Here is a 26217-nt window from a genome sequence, read left to right as displayed (position 1 = left end):
AGCAGGCAGACACAGTAGGGGATAACCTGAGATGTACAAACCGCTTTATGGATAAGTGGGAGGTTTACTTGCTTACTCTAGGACAGACTCAGCAAGCACAAATACTGTACCTTATACACAACACAGATTATATCCTAAAAGCTCAATTGCAGGGGAAATGGCAGTTTAACTATGGGGAGCACACCCCTTCTTCACGGTTGGGGACCTAATCTGCCCATGATAGGAGGAACAGTGACACCCCGGGGAGGGTAACTGATGGAGAGGACGGGTGGTTGGAGGGTATAAGATGAATATAAAAATGAGGACATGAATTGCTGAGATTTAAGACTGGAAGTATGCATTTCTCTGTATAACTTAGAACTATGTGATCTACTTGTCATCTCTTTCAAGATTTCTTTGTTAATTTGCTCCAGTGCTTCCCTAGAAATCTCAGGGAGACATATTTTGCCAGAATCTATCCTTTTCTGTTTCATTAACCAGAACCTTTGTATATAATTTCTGATAATATTTAAAGAAGGCCTCCCTAATTTCAGAAGCTTATGTATATATATATATATATATTAGTGCCCTCGTTAATTAGGGGGATCATGCTCTTATTTTTTCTAAATTTGATGAGTTTTGCAAGATGTTTGACCGAGATTCCCTGGTACCCCTGAAAGAAAGCTCTAGATTGGCATGTCATCATATAACCATTTTGCTTTAAGGAACAATTCCCTTTCTGTTTTCGCCTGAGTATATTTATTCCATGTTAATATATTTGGAATATTTAAATACCTGTATTTTCCCTACATATTTTTTAGCTGATTCGATAATTGTGTTTCTCTAATTTTAGATTTATTTTTTATTTTGATCATGTAAGCTTTGATTTCCCCACTCAATACTGCTTTTCCAGCTTCTCCAAAAATGTATGATTTATGTATGTACTCACAATTTAAATTATAATAGTCATGCCATCTTTCCGAAAGCCAGTTACAGAACAGGGTATTATTACCCATAAAACATGGGAAGCGAAAGGTTTTTATATTTTTTTTCCCTTCATTTATACTAAGTTTAAACTTTAAAGGGACAGTCTACACCAGAATTTTTATTGTTTTAAAAGATAGATAATCCCTTTATTACCCATTCCCCAGTTTTGCATAACCAACACAGTTATAATAATATACTTTTAACCTCTGTGATTATCTTGTATCTAAGCCTCTGCAAACTGCCCCTTTATTTCAGTTCTTTTGACAGACTTGTAGTCTAGCCAATCAGTACCTGCTCCCAGATAACTTCACGTGCACGAGCACAGTGTTATCTATATGAAATATGTGAACTAACACCCTCTAGTGGTGAAAAACTGTTAAAATGCATTCTGAAAAGAGGTGGGCTTCAAGGTCTAAGAAATTAGCATATGAACCTCCTAGGTTAAAGGGACAGTAAAGTCAAAACTAAACTTTCACGATTCATATAGGGCATGCAATTTTAAACAACTTTCCAATTTACTTTCATCATCAAATTTGCTTTGTTCCCTTGGTGGTATTTTTGAAAAGTTAAACCTAGGAAGCCTCAAACTGATTTCTAAACAGTTGAAAACCGCCTCCTAGCTCAGAGCATTTTGAAAGTTTTTCACAGTTAGACAGTACTAGTTCACATGTGTCATATAGATAACATTGTGCTCACTCCCGTGAAGTTATTTAGGAGTCTTCACTGATTGACTACACTGCATGTCTGTCAAAGGCACTTAAATAAGGAGGCTGTCTGTAAAGGCTTAGATACAAGGTAATCACAGAGGTAAAAAGTATATTAATATAACTGTGTTGGTTATGTAAAACTGGGGAATGGGTAATAAAGGGATTATCTATTTTTTTAAATAAGAACATTTTTGGTGTAGACTGTCCCTTTAAGCTTTCAACTAAGAATACCAAGAGAACAAAGCAAAATTGGTGATAAAAGTAAATTGGAAAATTGTTTAAAATTACATGCTCTATCTGAATCATGAAAGTTTATTTTGGCCTAGACTGTCCCTTTAAGCTGATTATGGCATGGTCCCATAAGAGAGAGTCAATATCTAAGCCTAAAAGTTTATCCTCTATTAAAAACATATCAATCCTCGAGAAATTTTTGTATGCTTTTGATTCACAGGAATAGTTACGCATGTTTGGATGTTTTGAGCACCAGACATCTTTCAATCTCAAGGTCTTACAAAATTCCTTCTAATAAATAACCTTATTTGTAAAAATGTGCCAGAAATCCATATCTAGTCTATTTGGGCCATATACATTGCATAGTGACCATATTTTTTTCTCAATTTCCACCTCTTTGATTATTTATCGCCCTAGCGGGTCTATCTCTTTTTTAACTAAATTATATGTATGGCTACCCCACATTTCCTTTTGCTACATGGTGTAGCTATAATTGCCTCGATCCAATTTACTTTTAATTTGGGGATTTCAGGTGTTTTTAGATGTATCTCTTGCAGGAAAATTATGTCAGGATATTGCTTTTAGAGCTATTTAAAAATTTGCTTATGTCTACTCAGAGAAGTAAACCCCACATTCCATTAAACTAATTTCATATTAGTACACAACTAAAAATCACAAATTTTAATGAGGCATACATAAGTGAAGTCCCCGAGGAGGGAAAAGAAAAAAGGAAAAAAATATATACAAGAAAAATAAAAACACACATCTAATATATTTACCAACAACCTACTTATGGTTTTAAACATCACCATCAACATTTTATCCTCTGTAACCTATCACGGGTGTAGTCCTAAGACTTCCCTTTTTCACTTTTTTTTATTCACCTTTAAACCTTGATATATTTTTTTATACAGAATGCTTTGGCTTAATATAATGCGGCCCTCACTGTCCTCAACTATTATTTTAGCTGGCTACCTTAATTTAGCCTTTAATCCCGCTTTAATAAGGCTAGTACAGTATGAGGCCATCTCCTTTCTTTTGGCAAAAGTTTCTGCCGAGAAATCTTGGAACAGAAATATCTATTTAGTTTCTATAATAAGCACATGTATCTTCCTGTATTGGTGCATAATATTAATTTTATCTAGAAAGTGGATGAATTTAATCATTACCATCAGGGTATTCTCTGAAAGAGTCTACTCTGTGTGCCCTCTCTACTAATATCTTCCCTTCATTTAATTGTATTCCCAATAATTTGTGAAGTGTGGTGGATGCAAAATCTATGAAATCAGAAAATTGTTCTCGGGCAGTCCCACCACTCTTACGTTGTTGCGACGGGATCTGTCTTCTAGGTTCTCAATTTTAGCTTGTAACATTTTAATTGCGTTTGTTTGCTTTTTATTTTGTGTTTCCTGACTGCTACAAATGTCTTCTAATTCAGATACACGTGACTCCACCTCTGCTATTCTATTTGAAAACTCTGATGTAAGTCTTGCTAATTCTATTTGAACTGATTCAGATTTTGGCAGTATCAACTCTGCAAGTTGGTTAAGCAATTTTTGTCCCTCAGAATTATTACCAAGTGTACCCGGTGACTCTAAGGAGCCCTCTGTAGATGTGTCATGCACCATTTTGTTTTGTTTTTTGTCTCTTTTCACTGGCATAGCTGGAGATCTGAATTTTGTATTTGTGATATATTTTTCCATTAATCTGGTGTATCCAATGTGGATTTTGTTGTTGTGTAAAAAACAAATGGGTGAAAAAAGAATATTTGTGTGAAGTGAAAAGGAAATAAGGGAAGATGTATGAAAATGTTTACCCAACAATTATGTGCAAAACCTTATTGCAAGATTACATATGCGGCATCGCCCGCAAAAGCTGGCGATACTGGTTTTTAGTCCTGTTTTGCTATCACATATACGGCGCTGCATATAAATGTGGAGCGTATATTTCACCCATCACCCATTACTCCCATAAGCTAACATAGAACCGCGTCGCAAATCACATATTTAGTGCAAGGACTTACGCAGCGAAAAAGGAGAAATTTTACTCAATTTTCACCTCGCCACACATAGGCAGGCGCAGTAAGCCTTGCGCTGAAAATGTGAGCACCGTAGCTCCCTAAAAATAATAACTAACACCTAATGCATGCACAATATCTATCTACCTGTCAACCGTCAACCCCACGGCAATAACTAATAAAGTATATTAACCCCTAATCCTCCAACCCCCACATCGCAAAACATCTAATTAACCTATTAACGCCTAATCCGTCAAAGCCCCACAGCGCTATATACCTTAATACACTATTAACCCCTAACACTCCATTTACCCACATTGCACAATACCTATTAAAACGATTAACCCCTAAACCTCCATCCCCCACCAACGAAATAAACTTATTTAACCTATTAACCCCAAATCCAGCAAACCCCCACAACGCTATATACCTAATAAAGTGATTAACCCCTAAACCGCCATCACCCCACCACGCAATATACCTTAATATACTATTAACCCCTAATACTCCATTTACCCACATCACAAAATACCTATTAAAACTATTAACCCCTAAACCACAATCCCCCACCAACAAAATAAACGTATTTAACCTATTAATGCCTAATCCGCCAACCCCCCCACAACGCATTAAACCTATTTAACCAATAACTCCTAATCTGCCAACCCCCAACAACTCAAATAATAAACATCTAGATTACAAGTTTTGCACTATAGAGGGTGCGAAACGAACGCAACAAAAATTGTGTTTATTCACCCTCCATAGAGCTGTCATTACAAGTTTTGAAAAACCCGGCTTGTGCGTGCTATATGGTGCTTTTAAGCTCCATACCGCACAAAACACAAGCGCTGTTTTGACATGCTCATGCAAACTTTCCCCATAGACATAAATGGGGAGAGCGAGTCAGAAAAAAGTCTAACACCTGCGATTGTGGAATGAAATGCTCAGTAATGCAGCCCCATTGATGTCTATTGGGAAAAATAAAGTTATGTTTAACCCCTTAATGACCACAGCACTTTTCCATTTTCTGTCCGTTTGGGACCAAGGCTATTTTTACATTTTTGCGGTGTTTGTGTTTAGCTGTAATTTTCTTCTTACTCATTTACTGTACCCACACATATTATATACCGTTTTTCTCGCCACTAAATGGACTTTCTAAAGATACCATTATTTTCATCATATCTTATAATTTACTATAAAAAAAATATAAAATATGAGGAAAAATTGAAAAAAAACACACTTTTTCTAACTTTGACCCCCAAAATCTGTTACATATCTACAACCACCAAAAAACACCCATGCTAAATAGTTTCAAAATTTTGTCCTGAGTTTAGAAATACCCAATGTTTACATGTTCTTTGCTTTTTTTGCAAGTTATAGGTCCATAAATACAAGTAGCACTTTGCTATTTCCAAACCACTTTTTTCCAAAATTAGCGCTAGTTACATTAGAACACTAATATCTTTCAGGAATCCCTGAATATCCCTTGACATGTATATATTTTTTTTTAGTAGACATCCCAAAGTATTGATCTAGGACAATTTTGGTATATTTCATACCACCATTTCACCGCCAAATGCGATCAAATACAAAAAATCGTTCACTTTTTCACAAATTTTTTCACAAACTTTTGGTTTCTCACTGAAATTATTTACAAACAACTTGTGCAATTATGGCATAAATGGTTGTAAATTCTTCTCTGGGATCCCCTTTGTTCAGAAATAGCAGACTTATATGGCTTTGGCGTTGCTTTTTGGTAATTAGAAGGCCGCTAAATGCCACTGCGCACCACAAGTGTATTATGCCCAGCAGTTAAGGGGTTAATTAGGGAGCTTTTAGGGAGCTTGTAGGGTTAATTTTAGCTTTAGTGTAGTATAGTAGACAACCCCAAGTATTGATCTAGGCACATTTTGGTATATTTCATGCCACCATTTCACCGCCAAATGTGATCAAATTGAAAAAAAAGTTAAATTTTTCACAATTTTAGGTTTCTCACTGAAATAATTCACAAACAGCTTGTGCAATTATGGCACAAATGGTTGTAAATACTTGTCTGGGATCCCCTTTGTTCAGAAATAGCAGACATATATGACTTTGGCGTTGCTTTCTGGTAATTAGAAGGCCGCTAAATCCTGCTGCGCCTCACACTTGTATTATGGCTAGCAGTGAAGGGGTTAATTAGGGAGTTTGTAGGGAGCTTGCAGGGTTAATTTTAGCTTTAGTGTAGAGATCAGCCTCCCACCTGACACATCCCACCCCCTGATCCCTCCCAAACAGCTCCCTTCCCTCCCCCACCCCACAATTGTCCCCGCCATCTTAAGTACTGGCAGAAAGTCTGCCAGTACTAAAATAAAAGGTTTTTTTTAAAAAAAAAAATTTTTTTAGCATATTTACATATGCTAGGGTGTAGGATCCCCCCTTAGCCCCCAACCTCCCTGATCCCCCCCAAAACCGCTCTCTAACCCTCCCCTCTGCCTCATTGGGGGCCATCTTGGGTACTGGCAGCTGTCTGCCAGTACCCAGTTTGCAAAAAAAAAGTGCTTTTTTTATTTTTGTTTGGCTTTTTTCTGTAGTGTAGCTTCCCCCCCCACACAGACAAACCCCCACCACCTTGCTGATCTTTTTTATTAAAAAAATATTTAGACATTTAAACATTTTTTATTAATAAATTTTCTGTAGTGTAGCGGTTCCCACCCGCTCCCTCCCCGTGCATGCGCCCGCCCCCGCCCTCCCGTGCACGCGCGCGCATCTGTGCGCGCCCCCGCTCATCCCCGCCCATGATCCCGCCCCCCTGCACATAACCAGGGCCATCGATGGCCGCCACCCGCCTCCCGGTCCGGCTCCCACCCACCAACGCAGGGAGCCACCGATCTCCGGTGCAGAGAGGGCCACAGAGTGGCTCTCTCTGCACCGGATGGCTTAAAAAGGTTATTGCAGGATGCCTCCATATCGAGGCATCACTGCAATAACCGGAAAGCAGCTGGAAGCGAGCAGGATCGCTTCCAGCTGCTTTCCACACCGAGGACGTGCAGGGTACGTTCTCAGGCATTAACTGCCTTTTTTTTGAGGACGTACCCTGCACGTCCTCGGTCGTTAAGGGGTTAAACCTAACACCCTAACATAAACCTTGAGTCTAAACACCCCTAATCTGCAGCCCCTGACATCGCAGACACCTACATAATGTTATTAACCCCTAATCTGCTGCTCCTGATATCGCTGCCACCTAAAAAAAGTTATTAACCCCTAACCTGCCTCTCCCGATATCGCCGCCACTATATTAAAGTTATTAATCCCTAGTCCACCGCACCCCAATATCGCTGCCACTATATTAAAGTTATTAATCCCTAGTCCACCGCACCCCAATATCGCTGCCACTATATTAAAGATATTAACCCCTATTCCGCCGCACCCCAACATTGCTGCCACTAAATAAAAGTATTAACCCTTAAATCTCTGGCCTCCCACATAACTACCACTAAATAAACCTTTTAACCCCTAAACCGCCAGCCCCCCACATCGCAACAACTTAAATTAAACTATATTAACCCCTAAACCTAACCCTAACCTAACCCTAACACCCCCTAATTTTAACATAATTAAAATAGAGCTAAATTAAAGTTACAATTATTAACTAAATAATACCTATTTAAAACTAAATACAAACTTACCTGTGAAATAAAACCTAAGCTAGCTAAATATATATCTAATAGTTATATTGTAGCTAGCTAGGTTTTATTTTTATTTCACAGGTAAGTTTGTATTTATTTCAACTAGGTAGACTAGTTAGTAAATAGTTAATAACTATTTTCTAACTACCTAGTTAAAATAAATACAAACTTACCTGTCAAATAAAACCTAACCTGCCTTACACTAAAACCTAAAATTACAAAAAAATAAAAAAAACCTACCATTACAAAAAATAAAAAACTACCATTACAAAAAATAAAAAACGAAAATATCCAAAAAAATAAAAATGATTCCTATTCTAATACCCTTTAAAAAAAAAACACCCCAACATAAAAAAGCCTAATCCAGAATAAACTACCAAGAGCCCTTAAAAAAGCATTTTGTAGCGCATTGCCCTAAAGTTAACAGCTCTTTTGCTACAAAACAAAACAAACACCCCCACCCCCCAAACCCAGAAAATAAAAATAAAGCCTAATCTACCCATTGCCCTGAAAAGGGCATTTGTATGGGCATTGCCCTTAAAAGGGCAATTAGCTCTTTTGCTGCCCAAGCCCTAATCTAAAAATAAAAACCCACCCCAAAATGAATAAAATACATTACACAAAATAAAAAACAAATTATCAAAAATAATAAAAATGATTCCTATTTTAATACCCATTAAAAAAAAAACACCCCAAAATAAAAAACCTAATCTACAATAAACATTGCATTGCCCTAAATTAAACAGCTCTTTTAACTGATTTTTTTTTACAAAGACCCACTGACATTATAAACCCCCACCCCCCCCAAACCCACAAAATAAAAAGAACTATCTAAAAAAGCTAAGCTACCCATTGCTCTGAAAAGGGCATTTGTATGGGCATTGCCCTTAAAAGGGCATTTAGCTTGTTTAGGAATAGCCGATACCCTAATCTACACACCCAAAAAAACCTTAAAAAAAAACCTAACACTTACCCCCGATGATCCACTTACAGTTTTTGAAGTCCCGCTTGAACGATCTTCATTCAGGCAGCAAGAAGTCTTCATCCAGGTGGCATCTTCTATCTTGATCCCGGTGGTGCGGAGCGGGTCCATCCTGAAGACATTCGGCAGCGGAGCATCCTCTTCATACAGTAGCCGACGTACACTGAATCTTCAATGCAAGGTACGCGATTCAAGATGGCGGTCCTTGCATTCCTATTGGCTGAAAAAATTGAATCAGCCAATAGGAATTAGAGCTGCTAAAATCCTATTGGCTGTTCAAATCATTCAAAAGGATTTAAGCAGCTCTCATTCTATTGGATGATTCCATGAAATCCCTAATTTTAAAAAAATAAAATAAAAAATAAGCCTAAATCTAACCACCAAATAGGTACTCATGGTTCCTGAAGTCCGGCGGTGAAGTCTTGTTCCAGGCGGTGAAGTCTTCTTCCAAGTGGTCGGCTTCTTCTTCCAAGCGGGGACCTCTTCTTTCTTCATCCAGGACCAAGCCGGCGCTGAGCGGAAATTACCACGGAACTGAAGACCGGCGACCGCAGAGCCATGGAGTGTGGAGGATCCTCTTCATACGATCCCCGCCATACACTGACTATTGAATGCAAGGTACGCGTTTAAATATGGTGTACCTTGCATTCCTATTGGCTGAAAAATTTAAAATCAGCCAATAAAATGAGAGCTACACAAATCCTTTTTTAAAGTAATGTTAGGTTTTTAATTTTAATTGTAATTTAGGTTTTTTTTAATTTTAGGTAATTGGGGTTAATTTAGGGGGTGTTAAGTTAGGGGCCTTAGTAATTTAATTAGTAATTTGCATTTTGGGGGGTCGGCGGTTTAGGAGTTAATAGCTTAATTAGGTTAATTGCTATTTGGGGGGTTGGAGGTTTAGGGGTTAATAGTGTTGATAGGTACTTTACGTTTTGGGGAGTTGGCGCTTTAGGGGTTAATAGTTTTATTAGGTAGTAGGGGTTGTGGGTGAATGGTGGATTAGGGGTTAATACATTTATTAGTTAGATTGTGATGTGGGGAGTTGGCGTACACTGACTATTGAATGCAAGGTACGCATTTAAATATGGCGTACCTTGCATTCCTATTGGCTGAAAAAATTCAAATCAGCTAATAGGATGAGTGCTACTCAAATCATTTTTTTAAAGTAATGTTAGATTTTTAATTTTAATTGTAATTTAGTATTTTTTAATTTTAGGTAATTGGGGTTAATTTAGGGGGTGTTAGGTTAGGGGGCTTAGTAATTTAATTAGTAATTTGCATTTTGGGGGGTTGGCGGTTTATGAGTTAATAGCTTAATTAGGTTAATTGTGATGTGGGGGTTGGAGGTTTAGGGGTTAATAGTGTTGATAGGTACTTTACGTTTTGGGGAGTTGACGGATTAGGGGTTAATAGTTTTATTAGGTAGTTGTCGTTGTGGGTGAATGGCAGATTAGGGTTAATACATGTATTAGTTAGATTGTGATGTGGGGGGTTGGCGGATTAGGGGTTAATACATTTATTAATAGTTCCGATATTGGGGTATTGGCGGATATAGAGGTTTTACGTGTCGGTTTTATTTTTGGGAGGCAGGTTAGACTTTTACGGGAGATTTTACTTTTTTTTTTATTTTCTTAGATGCCGACAGTTTCTAAAGTGCCGTAAGTCACTGGCAACTCCAGAAATTTGTATTTACGCACTTTTCTGGACATCGATAGTTTATCCGACTTACGGCAGTTTATGATCTGCCAACGGGGTTTATTGGATTCCCCACTGTGCTAGGTGAATTTACAGGCGACGCGGGTTTCAGCAGTTACGCTGAAGCCTGCGCCGTATATATAATCTCACCCTATGTGTGTGAAGAAAAAAAAGCCACTCAGAAAAAGCTGTGGAGGTAAGGTGATTTAGAGGAAGGTAATTTACTAATAAAGAGCTCTGCTTTGTCAGTCTGTTGAGTTAATGAGGCTAGAACGTAATACGCTTGATCTGTGCTAATGCCTATTTGCAATATCTGCAATAATCTGAATGAAACTGTTGTAATCGCCTATAAATAGATATTAGTGGTGCTCTACGACAAACATTTAACCTTAATAGTGATTTGAGAAAAAGTGAAACAATTTTGATCCTATGTATGTTGATACAATAAAAGCTAATAGTAAAGCCTTACTTCTCCAACCAGAGCTACCACTACAGGAACCCCAAGACCGCTGCCTCTTATTTCCAAATTAATTCATTATTTGTGAACAATTTCTATGTCACCAAGTCTTTATATATGGTATAATGTTATACTAAACTAGGTTGGACAAGCTTTTGATATACCTTTTATACTCAAATCAAGCAAAGAGCAGAATGAATACCCCCTCTTTCAGACTAGGGATCAGTGGTAAAGACTAATTGCTTGTGTTCGTTCAACAGCAGTTATATTGTTATACTATATGCTAGTTATACTCGTTTTTTAAGGACTCATATAATGGTAATCACTTTAACCAAGCAAAATAAAAAATGATAAAGTTATGCCCTGCCTAATCATGTCCAAGGATCACAGGTTTTAGTATCACACAACCACAAGTCTTAAGATTTTTCAAATACCTTAAGTAATCCCTTATGATAACACTTTTCCTTTAACACTTTACCTAAAAAAATCAGAAATGGAAATAGCACCTATCTACAGGCTCATATATAATGAATTAGCATATACACTTCTACAGATTATAGAGAGAGCCCCAGTTTGTATTGATGGATTATTCCCTTACAAATTCCTTAACCAAAAAAACAACAACATTATTGCAAATAACTTAAGTAATCCCTTATGTTAACAGTCTTTCTTCAACACTGTACTTAGAAAAATGGATATAAAAAAAGACAGAAAGAGAAAAGCATTTATCTACAGGCACATATAATGATATAGCATATACAATTTTACAAATTATAAAGAGAGCCCCAGTTTGACTTGATGGGTTATTCCCTTACATATTTCTTAACCACAGAACCATTGGGATAAATCATAGATATTACTCAAGCCAAATGGAAAAGTTCTTAGACTACTTGATGTTGCATAAAGTCTTTCACTTCCTCCACTGTGAACATAACTTTCAGGTTTTGATTGTAAACAGACTATCAAAAACTTTTACAAGTCTGTGTTATTCAAGTAATGAAAGGAAAAATAAAGCTTTTGGTTGTAGTCCCCTGCAACACTGAAAGCTTTCACACAGCAGTTTAGCTTGTTATATGAGCAGTGTATTATACTGAATATATATTTGATCCAAATAAATATGCAGATGCTTCTGCACTGAAATGGCTGATTAAAAGGTTTCTCTAGAAGGGGAGAGGGCCAAAGGCTATGACCGATTATAAGAACCCTTCAAGAAAATGCACAGTTTGCCTAGTTTATATTTGTCATGTTAAAATTTCTGTACTTTAAAGGCTGTGTTAAAAGATACTCCCTTTTTCTGCTGGCCTGAACAATAATAGCAGCCCAAGCATTCTGTGCACTTCTGTGCTAACTTCCTTGAACCCTTTTTGCCAGTATATTATGCCTCCATAACCGGGGGATCAGATATAGTCAGCAGATAAAATGATTTAGACTTTTACAGCTAATAAAAATAAAGTGTACTTGCGATTTTCTTTCCATGTTTGAGGATGTTAACACTAACTATGTTGGTCCATTTCACCAGTGCTCTTCCATGGATACCATCTCGTCCAGGACACCTCTCGTTCGTTCTAGTAGTCAATGTAAGGAAGATAGCTGCAACGGCTTCCTGAAACTTTCTGCTTGACCTCAGCTTGATTGGAGTTCTGCGTCGCACATGGATAGCTTGTGCATATGTGCATATATGTTGTTGTGTTCTGCTTCATTTGCACCAAGTCTGAACACCCTCCAGTTGGAGCTTAGGATGTAGGGTTGTGGCCAGCGCTGCCCGACCTGTGGTGGCTTTGTTGAGACTTCCATGCACCTCAATGTCATTGTGCCCTCCCCAAGCAGGTTGCTGGTTCCCCACCAACAGGAGACAAGTGCAGGGGTAGGATTGTATCACTGCTCCGTTTGCAGAGCTCAGAGTGTGCGTTTGTTCCTTCATGCTCCTTCCATCGGAAGTCAATCCTTGTCTGAATGTAGCTCACACAGTTCAGTATTTTATCTCAAGTGGTTATTTGTAGCCCACACTGGATTGTGATTTTACCCTCTTAACTGCCAGCAGACACATGCATCAGTAAATTGCACTCCCATTTGAATGCCAATAACACACAGATAATTGAGTTCATTCACTTGACTGAAAGCAACACACAATTAAATTAATGATTTAATCATTTTGCGTAACACCTAGCAGACTGGTAATTTTAGTCCCTTAACTTCCAGTAGCACACATTGAACAATAATGTGAACCATTTTTGCTGATAAAATATTTAAGTCTGGAATTTTACAACATTTACTTGACAGTTTCTATTAGGAATGTGTGAGAAACATCAAAATAATATGTTAGATTCATTCCAAAGTAGATACTGCCTCTTCAGGCTTCAACTAGCTACATATAGAGATGTCACCTGTAGCTTAATTTAAGGGAATATATTTCATGCATTGCTCTTGATCGCTTATTGTTAAAGGAATTGGGTTCAAAATATTACAAAAATTGAAGCCTGGTAGTCAAATTGATTTTGTATTCCTACCCTGATAGTAGAGAAAGACAAATCTTAGCAATGTGGGGAACCTTTACGATACAGGTTCTCTAATTCCATATGATAGACTCATACAGTCTGCCCTTCTACTGCAATTCCACTCCATGCACTTTGAGATTGAGATTGGGGTTTCTTTAAGAAACAATTTAGAACCCTATCTAGATGGCATATAGGCTGCCAGGTATTTAAATTCTGTTTGCTTACTAGAGGTGTCTTTTAAACTGTCCTAATCTTGTAAAAGCAAGAGCACAGGAGAGTGATTAAGGTTAAGAATTCTCAGAGGTAAAATGTTGTTACAGTCACCCTCTATGAAATATTCTATAAAATGGTAATAATTCTACAATTCAGATTTGATGGTTCTGCTCATTTATTAAACCCCTGTGGATTCTGAAACTGGGCCTCGCCATCTAGGTCCCTGGAAATTACCAAATTTTAAAAGGCATCTCTCTGTGTATGTATTGATGGGAACATAATTGTCTATTGGTAGTAACTTTAACTGGGGAGGGGTAAACAATAATATAGATTATTTGAGAGAGATATGGTGGAATGCGCTTACTGAAGTAAACAAAATGCCTTAAGGGCAGGTTGTATATAGCCTTGATCAAGCTGCTGATTCTGTAGACATTTGTCTTTTTAATTGTTTACACAATTAATGTTAAATTTAACTTTTTCTCTTCTGCTTTATGTGGACCTATATTGTTTAAAGTAGAATCCAACTTGACCTCTTTTGTGAGATATGGAACACCTGGTTCTCACTCAACCCCAAGAAATACTGTCACATTTAGAGTTTGGACAGAGGACCTTAGGGCATTCCTACACTTGCAAATCTTAGTGGTTTCCAGAAGACATGAGATTCCCTTGTTTTTCTCTCTTTCCTTTTTTGTTCTAGATCTAATTTCCTTGCTATCAGGTTTACATTGTTTTACCTTATTAAAGGCTCTTATGTACATTGGACATTTTAACTACATGCCTATGTAGAGACTTTGGAGGTAATAATAATTTTGTCTTATGGATGTTGATTCTCCATCTGTTCTTTTCACCAAACCTGTATAAATAATTTAAATATTTCTCTATTTATTTGGGTCTCTTTGATATGTTGAAAACTTCAATAAAAAATGTAAAATAATGTAAAAGAAAAATTACTATGTACATACTGCAGAAAGTGGCTAAAGTTTTAGCTAAACCAATAAACAACTACACATGCATTACATTAAAGATTTAAACATTGTGTTGTGGTACTCACCATTGCACTAACAACTCTACCCACATAGGCTGGATCATTTCTCTTCGAACAATCCAGGACAGGATCTTCTTGATAATTTAAACTCTTGTCTAACATCGTAAGGCAGATGTCCAGAATGTTTTCTTCAAACTAAAAATGATTAAAAAAATATTTAGAGTTCATGTGGCAAGGTCATTGTACAGTAACAATATACAAGAGATATATTGTTGTGTTTTTTTTTATTTAACCTTACATTGTGGGTCATGTCAGAAGGCCTTTTAAGATGTACATTACATGCACAGAATATGAGCAAGATCTAACCCACCTATAAAATGTTGTAGCTGCAATTGGATATGGTGGCATTAGTTTGTTTATTAAAAGGACAGTAAACGTACAGAATAATGTTATATAATTCTGCGGAAACTTCATAAATTACAAGTATTGCAAGTTTTTTTTAGCCTAAAGTTGGAATACACTCCAGGATCTACTGAGAGGGTCTTGAATTTTTAAAGCGCTATTCACGGGCATACTTGCTAGTCACAGCACACCCAATCGCGCCTTTGGACTGAATGTAGCTTGCTCCCACTCTGGTCTGGTAGTTTATCAGTTGTTTTACGATTCCCAATGTGCCTTTTTCGATGTTGGAGTGATCATAATAAAAAAGATAACACCATTTCCGTATTTGAAAAAACCCTTTAAGGACACAGCTTTAGTTTGCAAAATGGATCCATTACAGGATAATTCTGTCATTAGTCCTTAAGGTGTTAAACTAAATGAATTGTTACTGCTTTCTGATCCATTTCGTGCTAATCAATTAATTTCTTCAGTCAGTATCTAGTTTCCATTTTTACCCATTTTTACTTATTTTTGTAGATCAGTATGAGGGTAAAAAAAAAATACTATTATTAATAATATATTAAATACAAAAGCAAAATAAAGTGATCTGTACAAAGTTCACTATATAATAAGCAATGGTGCAGAGAAAGGTGTCTGATAGTAAACAAACTGCTTCATGATACTTACTTGTCCAAAATTCCATCCTTGCTGATCAATATAGTCTTCAAGTCCATAGTAAATAATACCACTGTCATTTAAAACATACTCCTGTCGCTCATTTTCATCCTCCATATACACCAAATCATCTATAAACACCAAGTAAAACTGTGTCAACAAGTTTTTTTTAAAAGACACTCTCATCACCAAACAACTGAAGTAACCATATTGTCTTGTTTTAGATGTAGCTTATATTTTTTCAGTCTTTTTGCTTTTTTTTAACAAAACAAATGATTCTATAATGCATTAGAATTACATGCTGTAGCCTAATCAAGTGGAAAATCTATCTTCTTGATTGCAGGGCTGACAACGTAACTTGTACTTGAAAAAAAATATTTAAGCTGTTTAGCTTTATTAATACAGAATTAGGATTTACACACCATGAGCAGAAATTATCATTGGTAGTTACACACATGGCTCTGAGAATAGAGAGTGTTTTGATTTTTTTTAAACAATTACACAACATTGTGATACAATCAATGTATCATGCAGCCATAATGATAAACAAGAATTGTAAATTTTGTGGACAAAGATTTACAAGGCTTACATCAAGAAGATGTACAGATTATTGATTTATAGAATAAATTGGCATGGTAGGTAACTAAACATAAATATAATCTACAATATGAACATAACCATTTGAATCTTAGATGAAAATGCAGTAGAACTACAAGCATAGATATGATCCTATCATATTCAAACACAACTAAATTAAAATGTAAATCTCATCCTGACAAAACTCCACAGACAATTTTAAAGAGACAAACATAAGAAGTTGAGTAGTGGTGGTGTGCACATGTAGCGTCTGATGATCTAAAGCTCCATGGTCTGAAGCAATTATCTAAGAAGTCTTGTTAGTGCTGTGAAGTCCATCAAAGAATTTTAGAAAGGTACATTTTAGCTTCAGAGCTGTTTAGCTAGCTATGCAAGGTTCTGGATATGCAGGAGAGACACCTACATTGAGATATAATGCTCAAAAAAAGGCCTCAATTTCTTTCCATGCTGGTGAGCTTTTGATCATAAGACTTGTTGTCTCAGTGATGGCACCATCTGTCCTAAAGACTTTATTACCCATGTAAAGTAATACATTGAAATTAAGACTGTTTTTTATACCCATGCACATGTTTATTTTACATTTTGTTATCTATTAATTTAATTAATGAAATAAGCAAATTCTAACCTAAGCTTAATCTTTTTTTCATCTGCAACCACTACATGGGGCCAATTTAACAAAGGTCTGTCGGACCTGACAGACCTCGCTGAATGCGGAGAACAATACGCTCTCCGTATTCAGGCTGCAGGCTCGCCAGAAAGCTTGATAGATATGCCCAATTATATTGAATTTTTTGTAATCACCATTATTATAAAATAGTCCAAAACAAACCCCTTGTGGGGTATATTGAGGTATAAAAAAACTGTATACTTGCCTAACTAGTGAGGGGATAATGAGCAAAAATAAAAATTTTACTTTTATGGCCATTGCTAACTAATAATGGTTAAATTAATTGTCTAGCTTCATGTATCTTCCATGTAGCCTTCTCCCCCATGTGGGGTAGATTCAATGTGCGGAATTTTTTTTCTCACTTATACACACAGCCTGGGTGTCTCATGACGTTAATACAAATAATTTTGTATACATCGATTTTCCTTTATAAAGAGGGTTGTGGGAAGAGTTGAAGTCATTTAGTCAGACAAAATATACATTTGAAGGACAAGAGGAGGTCAGGAGTAACCTCATTTTTCTTCTGCCTATTTGCTTCACTGTTGTTTGGTTAGTAATTGCCACTTACCTACCATTGTACCAGGAACCCATTCTGATCTCCTATCTTACTGTGCACAATACATGTTCAAGTCTTTTAGGAACCCCTGAAAAGTTTTTAAGGAGCCCCATTTAAGAAGCACTGCCTTTAACAATCTGTTGTATGCTTACTTTACCTTTAATGTGGCCAAAGACCATATAAAAATCAGCTTCTCCATTAATCTAAGAAATAATTGTAATACATAGTAAACTGAGGTTTAGGGGTTAATAACTTTAGTATAGTGGGGGCGATGTGGGCGGACGGCAGATTAGATGTTAATAATATTTAAATAGTGTTTGCAATGCGGGAGGGCGGCAGTTTAGAGGTTAATAACTTTAGTATAGTGGCGGCGATGACGGGGAGCGGCAGAATAGGGGTTAATACATTTTATTAGTGGCGGCGATGTTGGGAGTGGCAGATTAGGGGTTAATATGTTTATTATAGTGTTTGCGATGTGGGAGGGCCTCAGTTTAGGGGTTAATAGGTAGTTTATGGGTGTTTAGTGTACTTTGTAACACTTTAGTTATGAGTTTTATGTAACAATTTTGTAATGTAAAACTTATAACTACTGCTTTTAGATTGCGGAACGGATCTTGACGGTATAGGCTGGAACGCAAGCTTTTTAGCCTCACCGCAAAACTCATAATGGCTGCACTATGGAAGTCCCATGAAAAAAACATAATTTTTATGAGTGCGGGACTGACATTGCGTTACTGGCTAAAATGCTTGCGGTACAGCTATACCGACAAGACTTGTAATGGCTGCGGTGCTGTTTTAACGCTGAAATTACAATTCTTTCAGGGTTAAAACACGAATGCAAAACTTGTAATCTAGGTGAATGTTAGGTACTTTGCGATGTGGGGGGATGGCGTTTTAGGGGGTAATAGTAAAGTAAATAGTAACTTTTTTACTTAGACAAACTCTACACAAACTTTAAGGCTGCATAAAAAGCTGTGAGTGATAAAATGTAATTGCGCTCGCACAATTACATTTACTTGCAACTTATAATACAAGCACTACTTATCGCTTTACGCTCCTCATAGAAAATATGGGGAATGTAAATGACTGCGAATTCACACAAACGAATTTGCGGCAATTTTTATAGTGCTTCACTTGTAATATGGATTTGAGCGTGAAAAATACTGCGACCTTGCGATCGCGTTTACGCTCCTAGCGCTAACAATAGTGCTCAAGTTGTAATCTAGCCCAATATTTGTGCCACAGAGACAAAGTAAAAATCCATTAAAATGCCTAACATCTTAGGATATCCAAATTGCATAAACCCCCCCCCCCTCCTCTCTATTGTTGATGTGAAGGTATTTGATAGGCTGGACTAGACCTTTCTCAAGCATTCCCTAAATAATTGTATTGAGACAAAAAAAGTGCAAAAAAGAAAATGCTCCAATATGCTAGAGCATTGTATTAATGCACTATTGTTTGTACACTAATGTGAGCTAGCTGTGGAGCCAATTACAAGAGACAGATGTGTGTAGCCACTAATCGCCAGCTATGTTCCAGGAGTGTAGGATATGTACATTTATTTAATTTTCCAGATATGGCACATGACACTTACTTCACCAATTTGCTGTTTCTCCAGGGTACAAGAAGAACATTATTATTATTATGGCTTCAGATAAAATTTATTGGTTAATCACATAAAAACTAAAAAAAACTCCTTTCCTTCAAGGTATATTCAAGTGCTTTCTCTTATGGTTTCATTTAAAAGTCAGGTTATTAAAATTAAAAGGACAGTAAGTGTTGGGAATAATGTTACATAGTTATGCATTATATATGCATGTGTATTTATGTATTTATATGTGTATACAGTATATGTATATATATATATATATATATATATATATATATACATACATACATATATACACATATATACATATGTATATATACTTTGAAGCCCTTTCCAGTCAAATACCTGAAAACATGAATAATCATTTAAAATCAACTTGTGCGTGCGATATGGTGGCAATAAACTCCATACCGCACAAAAGCCAAGGGCTGCTTTGACGTTCTCGTGCACGCTTTCCCCATAGACATCAATGTGGAGAAAAAAACTAACACCTAAAGCTTGGAATGGCGATCGCGTAACGCAACCCATTGATGTCTATGGGGAAAAAAGTTACATTTAAACCTAACACCCTGACATAAACCCCAAGTCTAAACACCCCTAATCTGCTGCCCCCGACATCGCCAATACCTAAATAGTTATTAACCCCTAATCTGCCGCTCCTGACATCGCCGCCATTAATAAAAGTTATTAACCCCTATTCCACCACTTCCCGACATCGTTGCCACTATAATGAAGTTATTAACCCCTATTCCCCTGCACCCCAACATTGCTGACACTATAATAAAGCTATTAACCGCTATTCTGCTGCTTCCCGACATCGCCGCCACTAAATAAAGTTATTAACCCCTAGACCTCTGGCCTCCAACATCACCGCCACAAAATATACCTATTAACCTCTAAACTGCCATCCCCCCACATCGTAAAAAACTAAATTAAACTATTAACCCCTAACACTACTAAAAAAATGTAAGTCTAAAATGACAAAAAAAATTAAAAAACTAAATTACAAAAAACAACTAGTGAAATTAATAAAAACAATTACACCTAATCTATTCAAATCAGCCAATAAAATCTCATTAGCTCTCATCCTATTGGCTGATTTGAACAACCAATAGGATTTCAGTAGCTCTCATCCTATTGGCTGATTTGAATTTCAAAAGTCAAATCAGCCAATAGGAATGCAAGGGACGCCATTTTGAAAAGGCTCCCTTGCATTGAAGATTCAGTGTGCCACGCTGGATGTCTTCAAGGATGGACTGCGCCGTGCCACCGGGATCACGATGGAAGACGCTGCCGGGATGAAGATAGAAGATGCCGCCTAGATGGATGAAGACCTCGCCGCCTGGATGAAGACTTCTCGCCACCTGGATGTCCGGATTTCAGAAACTGTAAGTGGATCGTCGAATGTTAGTCTTAGGTTTTTTAACTTTTTAAGGTGGTTTTTTTTTAGCTTAGGGTTTGGGCTTTTTTTTTTAAAGAGCTGAATGCCCTTTAAGGCCAATGTAAAAGAACTGAATGCCCTTTTAAGAGCAATGCCCATACAAATGTCCTTTTCAGGGCAATGGGTAGCTTAGTTTTTGTTAGAGTTAGGTTTTTTATTTTGGGTGGTTGGTTGGGTGGTGGGTTTTACTGTTGGGGGCCTTTGTATTTTTTTTAAGGTAAACGAGCAGATTTCATTAGGACTATTGGTAGTTTATTGGGCTATTGGTAGTTTATTGTAGGCTAGGGTTTTTTTATTTTGGGGGGGCTTTTTTATTTTTTTATAGGGCTATTAGATTAGGTGTAACTGTTTTTATTTTGGATAATTTTGTTTGTTATTTTTCGTAATATAGTGTTTTTTAGTTTTTTATAATTTAGTATTTTTTACTTTTTGTAATTTTAGACTTAATTTTTTTTAGTAGTGTTAGGTTTTTTAAATGTGTAATTTAGTTTATTTAATTGGTAGTTATTTTAATTTTAGTATATTAGTTATGTTAGGTTAATTGTTATTTTAAACTTAGGTTTTTTTTATCTTCACAGGTAAGTTTTTTTCAATTTTAAGATAGGGATTTGTAATTTTAATTTAAAGTTATGGGGTCGTTAGGTTTAGGGGTTAATAGTTTAATTTAGTTTTTTTTGTGATGTGGTGGGTTGGCAGTTTAGGGGTTAATAGGTTTATTTAGTGGTGGTGATGTGGGAGGCCAGAAGTTTAGGAGTTAATAACTTTATTTAGTGGCTGCGATGTCGGGAAGCAGCGTAATAGAGGTTAATAGCTTTATTATAGTGTCGGCAATGTTGGAGTGCGGGGAAATAGGGGTTAATAACTTTATTATAGTGTCGGCGATGTCGGGGAGCGGAGGTATAGGGGTTTATGGGTGTTAGTGTACTTGTGTAACAGTTTAGTTATGAGTTTTGTGTAACAGTTTTGTTGCGCAACACTGGTCTCAGATAACGGAATGGACCGTGTCAATATAGATTGGAATTCAAGCATTTTAGCCTCACTGCACAACCTGTAATACCGGCGCTATGGAAATTCCACACAAAAACTTCATTTTTTTTTAGTGCGGGATTGACGTTGGGTTACAGGCTAAAATGCTTGCGGTATAGCTATACCAACAAGACTCGTAATGGCTGCGTTACTGTTTTTACGCTGAAATGGCCATTTTGTCAGAGTTAAAACCATAACGCACAACTCATAATCTAGTCGAATGTGGTTTACTGTGTATGTACTGTAAATATTTTACACTTTAAAGTTCTTCACATAGGGGAAAATGTTCTATGTATTTTTAAATAAATATTCCTTGTACATCTGTACATACCTATACCTATTTGCATTCATATAGATATATAGATATATATTTAAAAATAAATAGAAAATTTCAATATTCATAACTACCTTTGGGTTAGCCCAGTTGGTCTAATGCATGTTGGGTTATATATCCTGTGAACCACCCTCAAATACTAAAAGATTAACTGAAGTTAGGGCACATCAGCTTTTGCTCAATCGCAAGCATTATAGTTTCAGCTTGTAATACATGCGCTAATCCATTCGATAAAAGTTTACTTATTGCAGTGTTTACACGCGAGTAGAAGCACTAAATTGCACACCACTTGTAATCTGGCAATATGTCTATTATTTATTCAATATTGTTATTCCAGTTAGCCTGTGAACCACCCTCAAATACTAAAAGATGAAATTCTGAGCTGTGGCAAAATCCTTTTTTGCCGTTCTGTTAAATCCTCTGTCTCTTCTAAGATTCTAGATACAAAGTACAAAATTCTTAGAAAATATTACCTCACTTCAAAGGCATTCAAATTTCTATTTATCTTCAACATTTAACCTTGGTTGGAGAGGTTCAGTTAAAAAGGTTTTGTGATACACATCTGATGCTCATACCCTCACACATCTGATATGTTCTGATAACATTTATCAATAATAAATTCCAAATTTTAAAATACTAATGCCATCCAACTTCACTTCTAAATTAAAAATTAAACTCTTCAATCTAGGCATAAACAGTGCTAAGCAACATGTACACAAGACTGGCAAACCCAAGTTCAAACATACCCTCTCTTTGTAAAAGTATCATTATTTACACACCAACGAATTATCCATTTACAACATCCTGCTCATACTATGGAATGATTCCCATATGCTTACTCATGTAAGCTTTACTTTGTCTTAGTGATTATTAAACCAAAACAATTAAACTAAATCAACAATTACTATGCTTTGTCATCTTATTTCCTGAACCTAATAATTTTCACTGCTATCGTAGCCTAATCATGAACATTAATTTATAGGTAAATGTTAAATCCTAATGAAATATGTTAAATAAGAAACTACAAAAGTGTATGTGATATGTGATAGATAGATAGATAGATAGATAGATAGATAGATAGATCTAAATATAGATATGGATATAGAAAGGGCTAGGGATTTCGACTAGTCACAGACTAGTAAGAAATTTCAGCAGAAAAGAGTGGAATTAGGTTTTTTTGCAAATAAGCAGTTCATTGTTTTGTAATCTTACCTTCACACCATGGGTTAAATAGAAGGATGAAATTATGCAGTTTAAAGTGTGAACTCTTCCTCTTGGACAATATGTGCATGTTAAAGTTGTAATAACCAATTACAGCATCTGCTGGGCTGGTGATAACAACGTTTACATCTGCTGATGAGCTGGATTCTAGAAAAGCACTCCATGGATAATCACTTTCAGAGTCAGATAATGAAAAGATGGCCATTGTTTTGTCAGACTCCTCGGGGGAAGGTCCTGTTGATAAAAAACAATAAGGAAAACATAAACGACTGGAAGCATTAATGGGATGAATAATGTTGCATATAAATGATGTCATATTATTGGAATCAATGACTAGCTGATAGCAAAAGGTTTCATAAATTGCTTTCAGTGTTTAATATAATGAAGTCAGTGTTACCTGTGGTTGCAATGAATTGCACTTTGTCCCCTTTTTGAATGGGCCTGTTAAAGTTCAAGGTAATGCGAATTGGATATCCTCTTCTCAGTATCAGAGTCCCATTATTGTAGTACTCAGTCCAGTGGTCGGACATATTTGATGACATTTCCATGTTAAACTTTTTCAGTTTCAGTACTTGATTTATATAGTGAAAAAGAAAAATAACAGTTAACTATATTTATTGTGCAATTTGTTAAATGTAGTTCTTTATCATTCACTGCGATTAAAAATATAGATGGAGCAGGGGGCATTGCAATTCCCAAACTACACCATACAAACAATGTAGCATAATTTGAATATAAATAAAGTAAAGGATAAGAGAAAGAAATTTAACATTTTTATATTTTTTAGCATTCATAAAAATAAGCAGCTTTACCACAACCATTTTTATTCAAAAATTATTTTAACACTTTTAAATTGTGCTCTTTCATATGAATATTAGGTTTACTCTCCCTATAAGATAACCATACAATTGCTATGTTTCTGGAGACAGAAATACGAGAGATACTAATTTCTATGAGTATGTATAAAATTATCACACAGAGATGAGGACTGTTACTGTTTAAAATGATATTAAAATGATTCAATAAATCTAGTTTGTAAAACTAATATGTTCAGTAGCATCTCCAGGATATTCTTTTAGGGGGTCAGATTTTGGAGGCTCGCTGTTTTTTTTATGGACATGACTGCAAAAGGAGTCGGGTGATCTGTGTGGTGGAGTCTGGCATGGCATGGGCCGGGTCATACAAAGCTGTGGGGAACCTGGGTAAAGTGGTCTAGTTGCACATGGGGGGCCAGCTATTATGCTAGAGAGGCTTGTACTCTCCACCCCCCTGGAGATGCCACTGAATTTTTCTCTAAAGAAATGCACAGCTTCAGTTTTTGAAAATGGGTGAGATTCATAAAGGTTGGTAACTGTCCCTTGTTAGAGTGGCAAATTGTGAGTTCCGCTCCACTTAAATCAATAGAGCGTCTTCTTTCTCAAATCTATTTACTTTTCACCATTAAGAAAGAGCTTTATTGATCAGGAAATTGGAATCACAAAAATGTGTTAAAAATATTACAAAACAAAGTAATTGAAATGAAACTCAAAAATAACAAAAAAAAAAACCCAGACATGTAAGTATTTAATAATTACCCGTTTTGCAAACATCTCTTCTAAGGGTTGTGGTTGTAATTTACTATTTTTCTGCCTTTGTTGTGAGATCTAATGTATTGGGCTACTTGATACCGTTATTTATGTTAACACAAGAACACTCACAGGTGATTGGTTAGACAAGATAAGTGAAGTGAGCCTCAATGAATTTCAAACATGATCTCCTTTGGCCCAGACAACAAGACCATTTGGCAGCCTATAAAGCATCTATGAATCTATCTCTTTCTTAATGGAAACCCTAACACATTGAGATTTCAGCCATAAAAAAGTACTTACCATATAGTTATTCCATATTAGTTGCATTAGCCCAAACCTTAAAATTACAGAGTTGATTAAATCCATTTATACCAAGATGGCAAACCTAGATGATTAAATGGAAATCCGTAACCTAAAAAGTGTTTTTTATATGTATGTGGTAAGGCGCCTGCATTTTTTCTTCTGAACTAACATGGGCCTCTATTTATGAAATGTCTTGCGGACCTGATCCGACAGTGCGACAGACTCGCCAGAGACATGGGCCATCAAGCTCCATTCAGAGCTTGATAGATAGGCCCCATGGTCCCTACATATTCAAATATGTGATTAAATAAACCACAATAATGTTGATAGAATGTATTTTTTTACAGTGATTTTTATTGGTAGCTGTCTAGTTTGAAAATTCTAATTACAAAAGTAAATATTTTTATGTGACACTGTACGATGTTTAACCTTTTTTAAGGGTTACTCCTTATATATTCTTATGTACTTTTTGTCTACCCCTTTGGCACACAGAAGGGTTTGGGTAGTTTACAACATTTTTAGCCTCTATTGGGTATTAGATCTTTCTTGTTTTACTAATGACAAAAGTAGTTTATAAAAACCTTTGCTCAAAAATTCCATAAAATTTGGTTTATTTATCTTACGCTAAGTGAATCTATGTTTCTTAATTAATATCTTTTTTTTTTTTTTTTTTTAAAAAGCACTTAAAGTGACACCATCATCAAAATGAAACACTTTGGGCCAGATTACGAGTGCATCGCTAACACTTATGAGCAAGCAAAAAAGCAGGCAAAAAGGGTTACATTGCGGGTGTTTGAGCACATCTGTTTGTTTGCTCGTATTACATATTTATGCAATATTAATTTTAATGAAAGTTTGAACTATGTATTTACTGTAAATATTTCATGTTCCTATGTTCTGCACATAGCAGACAATGTTCTATGTATTTCTAAATAGATATTCCTATATATATATCTGTATATATCTATACCAATATATAATTGTGTTAGGTATAAATATATATTGTACCAAAAAAACATCACATATATATATATATATATATATATATATATACCTGTATATATATATATATATATATATATATATATATATATATATATATATATACAGTATATATATATATATATATATACAGTATATATATATATATATATACTGTATATATATATATATATATATATATATATATATATATATATATATATATATATATATATATATATATAGTATATCATAGTGTAACTCTGTGTAGCTTTAAAATCCCCACACAGGCTGCTCACACTTTCCAGAGCTAAATATTGTTTTATGTATTAGGCTCGAAATAAATCTCTTCAGATGGCTGTAACTTGCTTCATCAAAGATTTATTGATACAAAATGATTACATAAAAACAATTTTAAATAGTGATTCAGGGTGGAACATAT

General features: G+C 35.8%; 1 protein-coding gene across 2 annotated transcripts in view; it reads right to left on the bottom strand.

The window, feature by feature from the left end:
• Nucleotides 1–26217, bottom strand: part of LOC128664380 (protein-glutamine gamma-glutamyltransferase E-like) — a 111988-nt gene that overhangs the window by 65467 nt on the left and 20304 nt on the right. For both annotated transcript variants that reach the window (XM_053719258.1, XM_053719229.1), the window contains exons 2-5: nt 23321–23494; nt 22915–23157; nt 15485–15603; nt 14483–14611 (exon numbers count right to left, since the gene is read on the bottom strand). In XM_053719258.1, coding sequence (XP_053575233.1) covers nt 14483–14611; nt 15485–15603; nt 22915–23157; nt 23321–23494 — 665 coding nt within the window. The remainder of the gene's footprint in view (nt 1–14482; nt 14612–15484; nt 15604–22914; nt 23158–23320; nt 23495–26217) is intronic.

The sequence above is a fragment of the Bombina bombina genome, chromosome 1, assembly GCF_027579735.1.
Source record: "Bombina bombina isolate aBomBom1 chromosome 1, aBomBom1.pri, whole genome shotgun sequence".
In the NCBI taxonomy this organism is placed as follows: Eukaryota; Metazoa; Chordata; class Amphibia; order Anura; family Bombinatoridae; genus Bombina; species Bombina bombina.
Note: the sequence above shows the minus strand (reverse complement) of the source record. Positions and strands in the feature narration are given on the sequence as shown.